The 15828-nt window shown below is 42.4% G+C and overlaps 1 protein-coding gene across 3 annotated transcripts in view; it reads right to left on the bottom strand.

Annotated features, from left to right (window-relative positions):
• rnf167 (ring finger protein 167) overlaps positions 1 to 15828 on the bottom strand; it is a 233988-nt gene that overhangs the window by 97046 nt on the left and 121114 nt on the right. For all 3 annotated transcript variants that reach the window (XM_072258505.1, XM_072258504.1, XM_072258506.1), the window contains exon 8: positions 10550 to 10655. In XM_072258505.1, the coding sequence (XP_072114606.1) occupies positions 10550 to 10655 (106 nt within the window). The remainder of the gene's footprint in view (positions 1 to 10549; positions 10656 to 15828) is intronic.

The raw sequence follows: 15828 nt of genomic DNA, 5'->3' as shown, positions 1-15828 counted from the left end.
ATTCATTAACACAAGAATGCTCTCCCAGGGGTAGTAAAAACCACAAGTCTGCAGAATCCACAGGGCCGATAAGGCAGCCCCTGCTGGCAGTGGCCCAGTAAAGGTGATAGGCTCTAGTAAGTACATTTGCAGATAACAGAAAAAAATGGCAAGCAATGAAGAAAGTTGGCAAAGATTATGGCAGAGAAGAGATTAGACAGATATTGATGAGAAATGACAGATGGAACTTAATCCAAACAAGTGTGAAATTATGTACTTTGAAAGGTCAAATGTAAGGAGGAAGTATCCAGTTAATGACAGGGCCCTTAACAGCACTGATGTAGAGAGGGATCTGGGAGTGTAAATCAAGCAGATAATGTGGTTAAAAAAGCGTATGATATGCTTGCCTTCATCAGTTGTGGTTTTGAGTACAAGAGTCAGGAAGTCATGTTGCAGCTGTACAAAATTTTGGTTAGGTCATATTTAGAGTATTTTGTGCAGTTCAGCATCCCAGGACAGGAAGGATGTGGAGTCTTTGGAAAAAGTGCAAGAAAGTCAGCGGGATGTCTCGATTAGAGGGTATTAGATATAAAGAGAAGCTGGACAACTTTGTTTACTCTGGGGCGTCAGAGGCTGAGGGGAGATCTGAGCAACACATACACACACAAAACATTGGAGGAACTCAGCAGGTCAAGCAGCATCTATGGAAATGAATAAAAAGTCTAAAGTTCAGATTGAGGCCCTTCTTCAGGACTGAGAAGGAAGGGGAAGACGCCAGAATAAAAAGGTGGGGGAGGGGAAGGTGATCGGGTGAAGCCAGGAGGGTGAGAAAGGTAAGGAGCTAGAGAAGAAGGAATTTGATAGGAGACGTTAGTGGTCTGTACAAGAAAGGGAAAGAGGAGGGGACCCAGGGGTAGTGATTGGCAGGTGAGAAGAGGTAAAGGCCAGAGTGACGAATAGAAGAGCAGAGAAGGACAGAAATGTTCTTTTTTAAACCGGAATGAGACATTGATATTCATGCCATCAGGTTGGAGGCTATCCAGATAGAATATACGGTGTTGCACCTTCACCCTCACACCTGAAGGTGAGAGGGAAAAGGTGACAGGAGATATGCAGGGCAAGTTTTTTTAAACTTACAGGAAGTGGTGGGTACCTGCAATGGGCTGCCAAGGGAGGAGATACAAGCAGACACAACAATGGTGCTTAAGGGTCTTTTTGATAAAGAAATGAATATGCAGAGGGGGAGGGGTTTGCTCGTATGAATCTCATGCAGCCAGAAGGGATTACAGGTGTCCCCCGCTTTTCAAACGTTCCCTTTACGAAACCTCACTGTTACAAAAGACCTACATTAGTACCCTGTTTTCGCTTTCAGAAGGTATTTTCACTGTTACGAAAAAAAAGCATGCGATAAAAAATCCATGCAAAAAAATCGCACGCAATAAAAGGCAGCGCGCACCCCTGCAGCCACTCTCCCCCGGATTCTCGCCAGTATTGCTTAAACACGTGCCTGTGAGCAGCCGTTTGCAAGGTAAGTTCTGAGGTATCAGAAAAGCCTGGAAGAGCTTGTAAGGGTGTTACACTTAGCGTAAAACTAGACATAATTAAGCGTTTTGATCGTGGTGAACAAAGCAAGGACAACGTGAGTTTGGCTTGTGGAAGCTGACGAACATGATGTTGAAGAGGTTTTAGCATCAAGAACTGACAGATGAAGAGCTGATGCAATTGGAAGAAAAAAGGATAACAATCGAAACCAAATGAGTAATGATAAAGTACGACTTTAATTTTGAAAGGGTACGTCGGTTTAGGAGATATTTGCAGGATGGTTTGAGTCCTTACAAAGAACTGTGTGATAGAAAAATGCGCGAGGCTCAGCAGTCAAGCAAGCCTTCCACATCAGACGATGAACCTCGACCTTCAACATCGAGGCAGGCAGTCATAAGAGAAGATGAGCCGCCTGCTCTAATGGAAACAGACAATGAGATGACACCCCAGTGTCCCACCACCCCAACCCCCAGGCCACGGACAGATACCGATTCACGGAGAATGCAACAGTAGCCGGGAGGCACACAGTACATCTTTAAGAAAAAAGCTGAAATAAACATGCTAATTAATTAGGTGCCACCGACACGTAATTGTCAGCCCAGGTCAGAGACGACGCAATCAGAAATCAGTATTGATCTGGGCCGACAATTACGTGTCGGGCAGCACCAAATTAATTAGCTTGTTTATTTCAGCTTTTTTCTTAAGGATGTGCTGTGTGCCTCCTGGCTACCGCTGCATTCCTGCATGCTTCGTGGCAACATATCGTACGGCGGCCTGGAGGGTGGGGGCCACTGCACCATCCCAACCTGCGAGGACTCAGTCTAACACACCATCATTAGTGTGTTCAGCAAGCTATCTTCCCAATTCCGGTAAGTGATACTACACTGTACATACATTATTTCTACTTTATATTGGCTGTGTATTTTTATGTGTTATTTGGTATGATTTGGCAGCTTCATAGCCTAAAGGTTACTGGAGAGAGTGTTCTTGCCAACAGCGCTTGCGTGAGATTTTCTGCCGACAGCACTTGCGTGAGATTTTCACTATAGAGAACAGTTCAGTAATGATTGTGGAAAAGTATTTCTACTTTATATAGGCTGTGTATTTATCATATCATTCCTGCTTTTACTATATGTTACTGTTATTTTAGGTTTTATGTGTTATTTGGCATGATTTGGTAGGTTATTTTTGGGTCTGCGAACACTCACAAAATTTTCCCATATAAATAAATGGTAATTGCTTCTTCGCTTTACGACATTTCGGCTTACGAACCATTTCATAGGAACACTCTACCTTCGGATGGCGGGGAAAACCTGTAGTTTAATTTTACATTGTGTTCACACCTGTGCTGTACCCTATATTCTATGTATAAAAACTTCTGATGTAATTATCAGGATAATCAGAACCATAGTCTTTCGTCTCAAGCTACGTCCACACTAGACCAGATAATTTTGAAAATGCCGGTTTCGAGTAAAAACGACAGGCGTCCACACTAGGTGTTTTTCAAAATATCTCTGTCCACATTAAAACGGATATTTGGGCGAATCTACTCCTACTGGGCATGCACAGACACATCTACAGAAAACAAGCAAAGAGGAAACGGTATAATATTTACGTTTCCACAGCGGCGTTGTGCTATTTCCATTGGTCAAAAACTAGAGTACCAACAATAACAGCGAAAGAAAGTTTTCAACAACTTCTTCGAGGAACACAAAGAAAACCTCCGCTGGAAAAAGCAGACCGGACTTCTTCGTTTAGACAGACAATGAAGTGGAGCTGTTTCTGCGAGTTACAAATGACTACAAAGTCAACAAAGCAGTGGAGAACGTGGAGATGTTTAACTCCAAACAAGCTATTAACGTAGACAATAAAGTAAACAACACTCGCGTGAAGCTGTTCTCTACCCAAGATCAACAAGAGAGTGGAATCTTCTGCTGCCAGATCTGCGCAGTATTTCTGACATTAATATTTTTAAAGATAGACTCACTCAAATCAATTTAGGAGATCTAGTCAAAAAAGCTCACTTTACAACTTAAGGGTACGTCCACACTACACCGGATAATTTTGAAAACGAAGCTTTATCTCTTCGTTTTGACCTTCTGTCCACACTGAAATGGCGTTTTCATCCCCCGAAAATGGAGATTTTCAGAAACGGTCTCCAGAGTGAATAAATCTGAAAACGCCTAATATCCATTGTAGTGTGTACGGGGTAAACAGAGAGACTTAAAAACGCTGTCATGACAACACCAGAACAACAATCCTTTTTCTGCTTCTGCTTGGTACTGCGCAAGCTGTTATGACGTGCAGTTGGTGTGAACAGCGTGAGAGTTAGATTGTAAAGTGAGCTTTTTTGACTATTTAAAAACACTGTCATGACGTGCCAGATGTTCATTGTTTTCTTGAATGCAACTACCTGACAATTTCAGAACAGACGGCAACAAGACTGAAGCCAGAAGTACTTTGACCCGTAGCTTACTGAATAAATAAGTATACTCACTTTGCCCTGTTTTCTGTCCTTGCTTGTATGAAGATGGTTTACCTATTTATGCAAGTACTTCTCTGACAATAGATGTGCAATAGACTAATGTAACATTGTATGGAAATACAAGATAACACTGATGCAGACGTTTTATACATTTAACAAGGGGCTTTATTAATGCAACAGAGTTAGTCAGTTTTTTAATGTTCGTCATCAGCTGGATCATACTGTCCATGAACTCCCTGTTGGTTGCCTCCATACACTTCAGTATTTGTTTTTTTTAGTTTTAAGTCCTCCTGCACGAGAGCCAAGAGCAATTCCTTTTAAGTTTTTCTACTCTGTAACTGGACAAACGTGCACCAAGTATACCGTTTCCTCTTCGCTTGTTTTCTGTGTGTCCTGCACATGCCCAGTAGGAGGAGATTCGTCCGAATATCCATCTAATGTGGACGGAGATATTTTGAAAAACGCTTAGTGTGGACGCCTGTCGTTTTTACTCGAAACCGGCGTTTTCAAAATTATCCAGCGTAGTGTGGACGTAGCCTAACTCTCATGCCATTCACACCGACTGCGCATTATAACAGCCGTTCGGCAGTGCTTGTGCAGTACCAAGCAGAAGCAGAAAAAGCATTGTTGTTGTGGTGTTGTCATGACAGCGTTTTAAAATATCTCCGTTTACTCCATCCACATTACAATGCGCAACAATCGTTTTCATATTTATACTCTGGAGAATGTTTTAGAAAAGCTCCGTTTTCGGGGGATGAAAACGCCACTTCAATGTTGACGGAGGGTCAAAACGAAGAGAAAACGCCGGTTTCGAGTAAAAACGACAGGCGTCCACACTAAGCGTTTTTCAAAATATCTCCGTCCATATTAGGCGGTTATTTGGGCGAATCTCCTCCTACTGGGCATGCGCAGGACACACAGAAAACAAGCGAAGAGGAAACGATATACTTCGTGCACGTTTGTCCAGTTACAGAGTAGAAACTTTAAAGGAATTGCTCTTGGCTCTCGCACAGGAGGACTTAAAACTTAAAAAAAAACAAATACTGGAGTGTATGGAGGCAACCGACAGGGAGTTCACAGACAGTATGACCCAGCTGACGAGGAACATTGAAAAACTAACTCTGTTACATTAATAAAGCACCTTGTTAAATGTATAAAACGTCTGCATCAACGTTATCCTGTATTCCCATACAATGTTACATTAGTCTATTGCACATCTATTGTCAGAGAAGTACTTGCATAAATAGGTAAACCACCTTCATACAAGCAAGGACAGAAAACAGGGTAAAGTGAGTATACTTATTGATTCAGTAAGCTATGCGTCAACTGGCTTCAGTCTCGTCCGACTGTTCTGAAATTGTTAGGTGGTGGCGTTCAAGAAAACGAACATCTGTTCCAGCACGTCATGACAGCGTTTTTAAATAGTCAAAAAAACTCACTTTACAATTTAACTCTCACGCCGTTCACACCGACTGCGCGTTATAACAGCTTGCGCAGTACCAAGCAGAAGCAGAAGCAGAAAAAAGCATTGTTGTTGTGGTGTTGTCATGACAGCGTTTTAAAATCTCTCCGGTTACCCCATACACACTACGCCAGATATTAAGCATTTTCAGATTTATTCACTCTGGAGAGTGTTTTCGAAAATCTCCGTTTTCGGGGGCTGAAAACGCCGGCTCAGTGTGGACGGGAGGGCAAAACGAAGAGAAAAAGCTTCGTTTTCAAAATTATCCGGCGTAGTGTGGACATAGTCTCAGTCTGAATCTCCTGACTTCATTCCTCTCTAGCATGTGTCTGAGAACGAAACAGACTAATTGAAACTTTAGCGGCAGATTTGTATCACTACTAGCACCTCCCTAACAACATTCAACTCTGCCTCTGCATCAATTCATCTCTTAATAAGCCTTATTGTGCCTTTGTTATTCTAGACAAGTATTTTAATGCCATTCAGTTCAGTCACTTTGAAATTCTTCTTTCTATAAACACCAGGTTAATCTGTTACGTAACCGGCAACAATGAATATCACTCGAAACAGGTTATATAAAAACAACCAAACATTTATTAAACACGTAAAAACGATAAGGAAAAAAACAGGAAAACTTTAACCGGAAGTTAACAGATATGCAGCCGTTCACCAACTTGCCACTCGGCTCTGGTTCTTAAAGCGTTATATGCGAAAACAGTTCTTAAAGCGATACAGTCAGATATAGTTCTTAAAGCCATAACTTCGAAAGTCCAACAGATTTACACGTTCAATTGGGAGAGACTTCTCTGGAGAAGGATTTCTTCACAGATGCAACTTTCCTGCTGGTTCTGTCCACAGGATTCACGATGCCGAAAATAAACAGTTTAAATCAACTGACCTTAAATTCCTTTAGAGAGAGAGCACAGCTTTGCATGAACTGTTTACTCTTTTTGGCAAGAGTTATCCTCGATGCAGGTTGTACTCCTCCAATGAAGACTCAATAAGGTCGATACTTTATTAAACTGCCAAACGATGCCGACTCCTCTCGACACTTTGATCCTGTACTTCGATAAATTCTTCACTCTCCCTTCTACTGTTGGAATTGAGTAAATCAACATATCTAGCAAAAATTTCCAGTCCTATAATATGGTATCTTGCAACAGAACGCAACACTCTGTTTTAAAAATAAAACTGTGTCACAAAAACAAACACGCAACAGAAACGGAGATACAGCACGTTCTACCTGGAAATCTACAAACTAAAAGCCCACTGCGTCACCTGAGTCGACCCTTATATACTCATGGTGCACATGTCATCAAGTGACCTCACGTCGGCGGGAAAATCACATCAGGTGACCTCCAAAAGACCATTACATCTTTCTCATTAAAAAAACACAGATCTCCTTGAGCATGTAACAAATCAAATATCTACAGCCTGTGCTCACATCTGATTCTCTCACACCCATCATCACAAAAATCTCAATGGCTTCCGATTAATTTTACTCTTGTTTCTGGTCGCATCACTACTTCTACAATTCCCGCCAGCCCTACAATTCTTCAAGATCTATAGAAACTTCAACAGATATGCAGTAGAGAGTGTATTAACTGGCTGCATCATGGCCAGGTATGGAAACACCAATGCCTTTGAACGAAAAATCCTACAAAAGGTAGTAGATTCGGTCCAGCACATCCTGGGTAAAGCCCTCCCAAACAGAGCACAGCACATGACACACAGTCGTAGGAAAGCAGCATCCATCATCAGGGATGCCCACCCAGGCCAAACTCTCTTCTCTCTGCTGCAATCACGTAGAAGGTACAAGAGCCTCAGGATTCATACCACCAGGTTCAGGAACAGTTATTACCCCTCAACCATCAGGCTCTTGAATAAAAGAGGATAACTACACTCACTTGCCTCACCTTGAGATGTTTCCCATAACCAATGATCTCACTTTAAGGATTCTTTATCTCATTATCTCATATTCTTGCTATTTGTTTATAGTTGCATTTGCACAGTTTGTTGTCTTTTGCATTCTGGTTGATCTTTCATTGATCTTGTTATAGCTACTATTCTACACATCTGCTGAGTATGCCTGCAGGAAAATGAATCCCAGGGTTGTAATGTGACATATATGTACTTTGATAATAAAGCAACACACACAAAATGCTGGAGGAACTCAGCAGGTCAGGCAGCATCTACGGAAAAGAATAAACAGTTGACATTTTGGGCCGAGGCCACTGTTGTATCAGGCCAGATAGTCTCATGTTTGATAATCCCGTTTACTTTGAACTTTGAAGATCTCTGCACTCCTGTTCACTCAAACACAAGAGAGTCTGCAGATGCTGGAAATCTGGAGCAACACACACAAAATGCTGAAGGAACTCAGCAGGAGTGGTGGCATCTCTGGAGGGGAATAAACAGTCGACATTTTGATTGGGGAGCATGCCTTATCAGAATAGGTTGAGTGCCTTTTTTTCTTGGAGTGACGGAGGATGAGAGCTGACCTGATAGAGGTGTATAAGATGATGGGAGGCACTGATCGTGTGGATAGTCAGAGGCTCCAGGGCTCAACTGGCTAGCACGAGAGGGGACAGTTTTAAGGTGCTTAGAAACAGGTACAGAGGAGATGTCAGGGGTAAGTTTTTGAGTGGTGAGTGCATGGAATGGCTGCCAGTGACAGTGGTGAAAATAGGGTCTTTTAAGAGACTCCTGGACAGGTATATGAAGTTCAGAAAAATAGAGGGCTATGGGCAACCCCAGGTAATTTCTCAGGTAAGGACATGTTCGGCACAGCTTTGTGGGCCGAAGGGGCTTCAATGTGCTGTAGGTTTTCTATGTCCTATTTCAGGCCAAGATTCTTTATCAGGACATAGATCATAGAACAGTACAGCAGAGGAACAGGTTGTTCGGTCCACAATGTCGGTTGTTTATTCTCCTTCATATATGCCATCTCACCTGCCGAGTTCCTCCAGTATTTTGTGCGTGTTACTCTGAGTTACTTGTTTTTGTCTCTGTTTCTATCCTTTTTAAACCTTTTACTTTCTCCATTAGTTATGCACTTGCTTTAAATGCCACTTTTGGAGGAGCCATGTATCTATTTTCTGTCTGTATTGTATTTTGTGTTGCACGCTTATTATGGGTAATTTGTTACATGGGTTGGGGAGTGGTAGAAGTGAAGAGAATAGTTACGTATTCATGCTGCCTTGTGTTCAGTTTTCAGTCTGGTTAGAGTTTGAGGCAGCCAGGAATGATATTTTTACATTGATTGCTTTCACTTAGTTACTTTGCTTTCTTTATCATTTAAATACTTCTAATTATACTTTGTTTAAACAATGTTTTTATACACCTACACTGTTTATTTCATTATTTTGCTATTTTAGTTTCATTCGTTTTATCATTACAAGATAGTTTGTCTTTGCTGGTTTCTCAATAAAGGATCAAATTGACTTTGAGAACTTTGTGTCAGTGTCTCAGTGGTTTTGGTTTGTTTTAAAGTAACCACTATAACTTTACTCTTGCTTATTATCCTTTGCTGAATTGTTTCAAAGCTTAAAACAGGGGGCAAGGTTTGGTTTTGCACAGGCCAGACCAATGATTCAATTCTTAGAACATACTGTATATACTAAAATGGGCACGGGGAGGACCTGACTGTTGTATCCAACCAGTGAACTCTGATCTGTGACTTGGAACTAGTTTCCATCTCCTTCAATACAGCACTGAAATTTATGCCCGCCTGAGGGGAGGGGAGGGGAGGGGAGGGGAGGGAGGCAACATGGGCTCAGAAAAGGGTCAGAGGTCATGAAGGAGGGTAGATTGATGGATGATCAGAATGAAGAGATTTTTAACTGTAATGTTCAGATTTTTAACATCATCATCATCCAGGCCAAGCTCTCTTGTCGCTGCCACCATCAGGGAGGTAGTACAGGAGCATCAGGACTCATACCAACAGGTTCAGAAACAATTACCCCTCAACCATCAAGTTCGTAAACCAAACAGAATAACTTCACTTGCACAATCACTAGGGTTGCGAACTTTCTCACTCCCAAATAAGGGACAAGAGTAGCAGTCAAATACGGGACACTTGTGTTTACACCGAAAAAGACTACCATGACCATGAATCCTTGCGTGGGCACCTGTGTGCGCATGCATGATGTGCACATGCATGACGTGCGCATCTGTATACGTACTGATTTTTTTCTACAAATCGTTTCTGGCGATTCTGTTCAGTGAAACTACACTGTACATACATTATTTCTACTTTATATAGGCTGTGTATTTATCTATTCATTCCTGCTTTTACTATATATTAGTGCTATTTTAGGTTTTATGTGTTATTTGGTATGATCCGATAGGTTATTTTTTGGGTCTGAGAACGCTCAAAATTTTTTCCCATATAAATTAATGGTAATTGTTTCTTCGCTTTACGCCATTTCGGCACGAAAGGTTTCATAGGAACGCTCTACCTTAGCGGGGGAAATGCAGGACAAGGGTGGTCCCGTATGGGACAAACTAATTTAGCACAATATACAGGATGTCCCAGCTAATATGGGACAGTTGGCAACCCTAACAATCACTGAACTATTCCCACAATCAATGGACTCTTCATCTTATGTTCTCAATATTTAATTCTCATTTATTTACTTTTTCTTTCTTTCTTTCTTTTTGCATTTACATAACTTGTGTTTTGTATACTGGTTAAACACCCAGGTTGGTGTGGACTTACACTGATTCTGTTTTGGTTACTATAGTATCATGGATTTATTCAGTATGCCCGAAAGAAAATGAATCTCAGCGCTGTACATGGTGACTCTGATAATAAGTTTAATTTGAGCATTGAATCTTCCACTCCACAGACTCCAGTATTCACAAGTTATGGCTGCTCGTTCCCTTTGCTTCCAGAGTCATTCTGGACCCTAGTTAGCAACATCCACAAAATGCTAGAGGAACTCAGCAAGTCAGGCAATATCTGATTATTTGGGTTCACAATATTTCAACCAACAGGGTGAAAATTGGAAGACAATGATGCTGAAATACTTTTGATATGCAGAACTCTAACAGTGACATGACCTGCAATATGCACTTACCATGACAGCGATCATGACGACAATCACAATTCCAACCACACCAGTAAATGGAATGAGGTAATATCCCAGCGGGAAGCTGAAGTCCGGCATCAATAGAACGTACGCACTGTGAACAAACACAAGGAGGAATATTTGGAGGTGGAGAGACTGATGCAGGCAGCTCTGAGGAAAACACACCACACCATGACAGGGACAAATGGAGCCACAATATAAAATACCATAACAGTAAAGTAGCGTAAACGATTTCTGCAATGCACAAAAAATGCCAGAGTACAGTCAACATTCTAGGCTGAGACCCTTCCAGTGCTGAGGAAGGGTCTTGACCCAAAATGTCGACTGTACTCCTTTCAATAGATGTTGCCTGGCCTGCTGAGTTCCTCCAACATTTTGTGTGTGTTGCTTGGATTTCCAGCATCTGTAGACTTTCTTGTTTGTAAGTGATTTCGGCAATGCAATCAGACTAATGCACCTAAGGGAGCCAAAGGAATCTGCTGCCTCACAAAAGCAGGGGACAGGCATGACTCTGATGTCTCTTCTGAACTCCTACAGACAGATCATCTCTTCCTTCCCACTCTTTGTTCTGTTAGCACCCCACCACCCAGGACATGCCTTCTTCTCATGGTACCAGCAGGAAGGAGGTGCAGAAGCCTGAAAGTGCACACTCAATAATTCAGGACAGCTTCTACTCTTCTGCCATCCAAATAGACATTGAACCCATGAACATCACCTCACTATTTTTTTATTATTTTGTTTTTGCCAACTTATTTTAACTGTTTAATATACATACATATACTTACTGAATTCAGATTTTTTCTATATTTATCATACATTTCTTGTTAACAAATTTCATGAGATATGCCAGTGATATTAAACCCAATTCAGAATCTCAACCCTTCCTGACGTTGTGTGTTTGACTTGGAACAAGCTTCCATGTCCTACAACAGAGTTCTGAAGCCTCTGCCTGGCTAGGGGGAGACCGTGGTTTTTGAAGGATATAATGGCATAATGTGCATGTTCCCAGAGAAAAGAAGATTATTACACCTGACAACAACTCCCAGGCCAGGGGAACTTCAACATGTGTCAGGGCTCTTCCAAGCTGCTCACCATTCTGACCTGGAAGTATAGGCCTATGTCATCAGCATTGGAGGGTCTCAATCTTGGAATTTCTAGCAGCACTGGGAGACTATTTTACACCCAAGGAAGATTTTGCAGAGATAGTGCTCTCATTGGGTGAAGGCTTCCAAAACTGACTGAGCTCCACAAAGGTATCAGCAAATTGGAAAATAGTGGCTCTTCAAGAACAGAGGCAAACAAAAAGCACTTAACCACAGATTAGCTGGTAAAATATCTATTGATGGCAAGTGTTAAATTCAATAGTTTAAAAACAATGGTGTGCTAAAAAGCAAATAAAAAACACCAATCCCTCCTACCTACACAATGTCCATATCCCTCCATCTTCTTTACATCCATGTGCCTACCTCGCATCTCTTAAAAGCCTGTCATGTATTCGCCTCTACCATCATACCAGGTATCCACCACTGTCTAAGTTTTTAAAAAAATTTATTCTCACATCCCCCTTGAACCTTCAATGCATGCCCTCTGGTATTAGGCAGTTCAACCTGGGGGAACAGATACTGTCTGTCCACTTTATCTATGCCTGTCATAATCATGTAAACATCTATTAGACTTCCCCTCAGCCTCCGATGTGCCAGAGGAAACAACCCAAGTTTAACTAGCCTCTCGTCATAGCACATGCCCTTTAAATCAGACAGCATCCTCTTCTGCACCCTCTCCAAAGCCTCAATATCCTTCCTATAGTGGGGTGACCAGAACTGTATGCAATACTGCAGATGTGTTCTAACCAGGATTTTATAAAGCTGTAATATAATCTCTAGTTGGTCCAAAAGGGTGAATGTACGGAAGGCAGCTGGTCCAGATGGAATACCTGGCCGTGTGCTCAGAGTCTGTGCAGGGCAATTGGCCGGGGTCTTCATGGACATTTTTAATCTGTCCCTGGCCCAGGCAGTTGTCCCAACAAGCTTCAAGATCACCACCATCGTGCCAGCACCGAAGCACTCCACTGCCACGGGCCTGAATGACTTCTGCCCAGTTGCACTCATCCCCATCATTGCAAAGTGCTTTGAGAGACTGGTTCTATCACATCTGAAATCCTGTCTGCCCTCTACCCTGGACCCTCATCAATTTGCCTATCGCACCAACAAGTCAACAGAGGATGCCATCTCCACGGCACTTCACTCTGTCCTGACCCAACTGGACAGCCCTAACTCTTACATCAGAATGCTGTTCATTGACTTTAGTTCAGCATTCAATACTATGATCCCCTCCAAGCTAATCGCCAATCTTCACCAGCTTGGTATCAGCTCATTCTTCTGCAAAAGGACCTGGGACTTTCTGACTAACAGACCCCAATCAGTCAAGTTAGACAACCTCTCCTCCTTCACTCTCACCCTGAACACCGGCGTGCCTCAAGGCTGTGTGCTGAGCCCTCTTCTGTACTCCCTTTTCACCTATGACTGCGTTCCTGTACATAATCAAGTTCGCAGATGACACCACGGAGGTTGGTCTGATCAGAGGGGATGACGAGACAGCCTACAGGGACAAGGTCCAGTACCTGGCCGCGTGGTGTGCCAACAACAACCTGGCCCTTACCACCCAGAAGACCAAGGAGATCATTGTGGACTTCAGGCATGCTAGGTGCCACACTCACATCCCCATCTACATCAAAGGAGCTGTAATGGAGCATGTATCAAGCTTCAAATTCCTTGGTGTCCACATTTCCGAGGATCTCAGCTGGTCCCTGAACTCCTCCATCCTGATCAAAAAGGCGCAACAGCACCTTTATTTCCTGCGGAGCATCAAGAAAGCTCACCTCTGTCCCAGGGTACTGATGGACTTTTACCGCTGTACCACTGAGAGCATACTCACCAACCACATCTCAGTGTGGTATGGCAATTGTCCCGTATCGGACCGCAAGGCACTCCAGCATGTTCTGAAAACTGCCTAGCGGATTATCGGCACCCAATTGCCCACCATTGAGAACATCTGCCATAAATGCTGTCTGGGCAGAGCGAAAAGCATTATCAAGGATGCATCTCACCCTAACAATGGACTTTTTACTCTCCTCCCATCTAGTAGGTGCTACAGGAGCCTCCGCTCCCACACCAGCAGGCACAGGAAGAGCTTCTTCCCTGAGGCTGTGACCCTGCTGAACCTCACATCACAGCGCTAAGCAGTATTGCACCCATATTGTACTGTCTCAGTACTTTTATATTTGTGTGCCGTAGCACTTACTTTTTATTTGCAGTTATTTTGTAAATAATACTATTCTTTGCATTTCTGGTTAGATGCTAACTGTATTTCATTGACTTTGTATCTGTACTCGGCACAATGACAATAAAGCTGAATCTAATCTAATCTAAAATGTTTCTTTGTTTGCTGTAGTGTTCTATGACTCTAATTAAAGTGTAAAATTTTATATATTACTTTGTTCTACTATGAACACCTACATGAACCTCAATCTCAAGATCGTATACGGTAACACATATGTTATTTGAGAACATATTTAATTTGAACTTTGAAGTTAGTATGGACACAAGGGCCTGACAGGATCTATCCCAAGCTATTGAGAGAAACAACACAGGAGATCGTTGGGGCTTTGGTAGAGATCTTTGTATCCTCTTTACAGGTGAGGTCCCAGAGGACTGGAGAATAGACAGAAGGGCAATAGAAACAAACCACAAAATTATAAATGCAAACACCAGGAATTCTGCAGATGCTGGAAATTCAAGCAACACACATCAAAGTTGCTGGTGAACGCAGCAGGCCAGGCAGCATCTCTAGGAAGAGGTACAGTCGACGTTTCGGGCCGAGATGAAGGGGCTCGGCCTGAAACGTCGACTGTACCTCTTCCTAGAGATGCTGCCTGGCCTGCTGCATTCACCAGCAACTTTGATGTGTGTCACAAAATTATAAGCAGCTGAGCCTTACAGCAGTTGTAGAGAAATCATTGGAAAATGTTCTTAAAGATAGGAACTACTCAGATCTGGGAAAGCATAGACTTAACAGGAATTGTCAGCATGGCTTTGAGGAGGGGAAGTCATGTCTCTCAAACTTGATTGTGTATTTTGACAGGATAATTGATGAGGGCATGACAAAGCTTTTGACAAGGTTCCTCATTGAAGATTAAGACACATGGGAGCCATGGAAACTTGTCCAGGAATGGAAAAAGCTCTAGAAAGGTGGTGAATACAGCGCAGAAAGGAAAATCCCACCCCACCATAGAGTACATGTACATGGAGCGCCGCTACAAGAAAGAAACATCCAACATCAGGGGCCCCCATCATCCAGTCTATGCCCTGTTCTCTCTACCACTATCGGGAAAGAGGTTCAGGAGCCCTAGGTCCCACACCACCTCACTTAGGAACAGCTACTACTCTACAACCATCAAGATCCTGAACTGCATGGATAACTTCAATCAGCAATATCCTGAACTGATAAGAATCTGTCATAACCTGGGACGATCTTATTGAAACCAATTAAGATCCCAAGGAGTCAAGATAAGGCATATGCTGAGATGTTTTCACATGTGTTGAAATTTTCAATGAGGGAACATAGATGCAAAATAAGCAGCCAGTCATTGGAGACTGAGGGATTTAAGAATTTCTTTTTGCAGAGGGTGTCAAAAAAGAATTTCAGGGTTGTATGTGGTGACATGTATGTACTCGGACAATAAATTTCACTCTGAGCTTAGAATTTTGGTGAATCTCTATAAATTTCTTCCCCAGAGGGTTATAGAGACTGGATCACTGAAGGTATTTTAAGAAGCATACATAGTGGAGAAAGGATTTTCTTCTGATTGGAAGTCTGTGACTAGTGGTGACATCGAGGACTTCAGTTCTGAGGCCTTTGCTGTTGGTGATATAAATTAACAACCTGGTACAGATGTAGGAAAAAAAAAGAGCAACGATATGGACGGCATGGAAATTGGTGGTAGTGTGGATTGCACCAGAGCTTACCCAAGCCCACACCTGGATATAAAGCTGATGGGAAGTTTGATAGACCATTGGTAGGCAGATAATATTCATTTTATTGATGCTAGAGAGGCCTTGGGGTCAAAATCCACAGCTCCATGAAAGTGACACCGCAGAGGGATGGGGTGAAGAATGATGAATATGGCAAGCTACTATTAGAGACTGGAACACAATGTGGTTTGAGACAAAGGAGAGACAAGAGAAAATCTCCAGATGTTGCAAATCCAA

Source organism: Mobula birostris, chromosome 5, assembly GCF_030028105.1.
Source record: "Mobula birostris isolate sMobBir1 chromosome 5, sMobBir1.hap1, whole genome shotgun sequence".
NCBI lineage: Eukaryota > Metazoa > Chordata > Chondrichthyes > Myliobatiformes > Myliobatidae > Mobula > Mobula birostris.
This window is presented reverse-complemented; position numbering and strand designations above follow the sequence as displayed.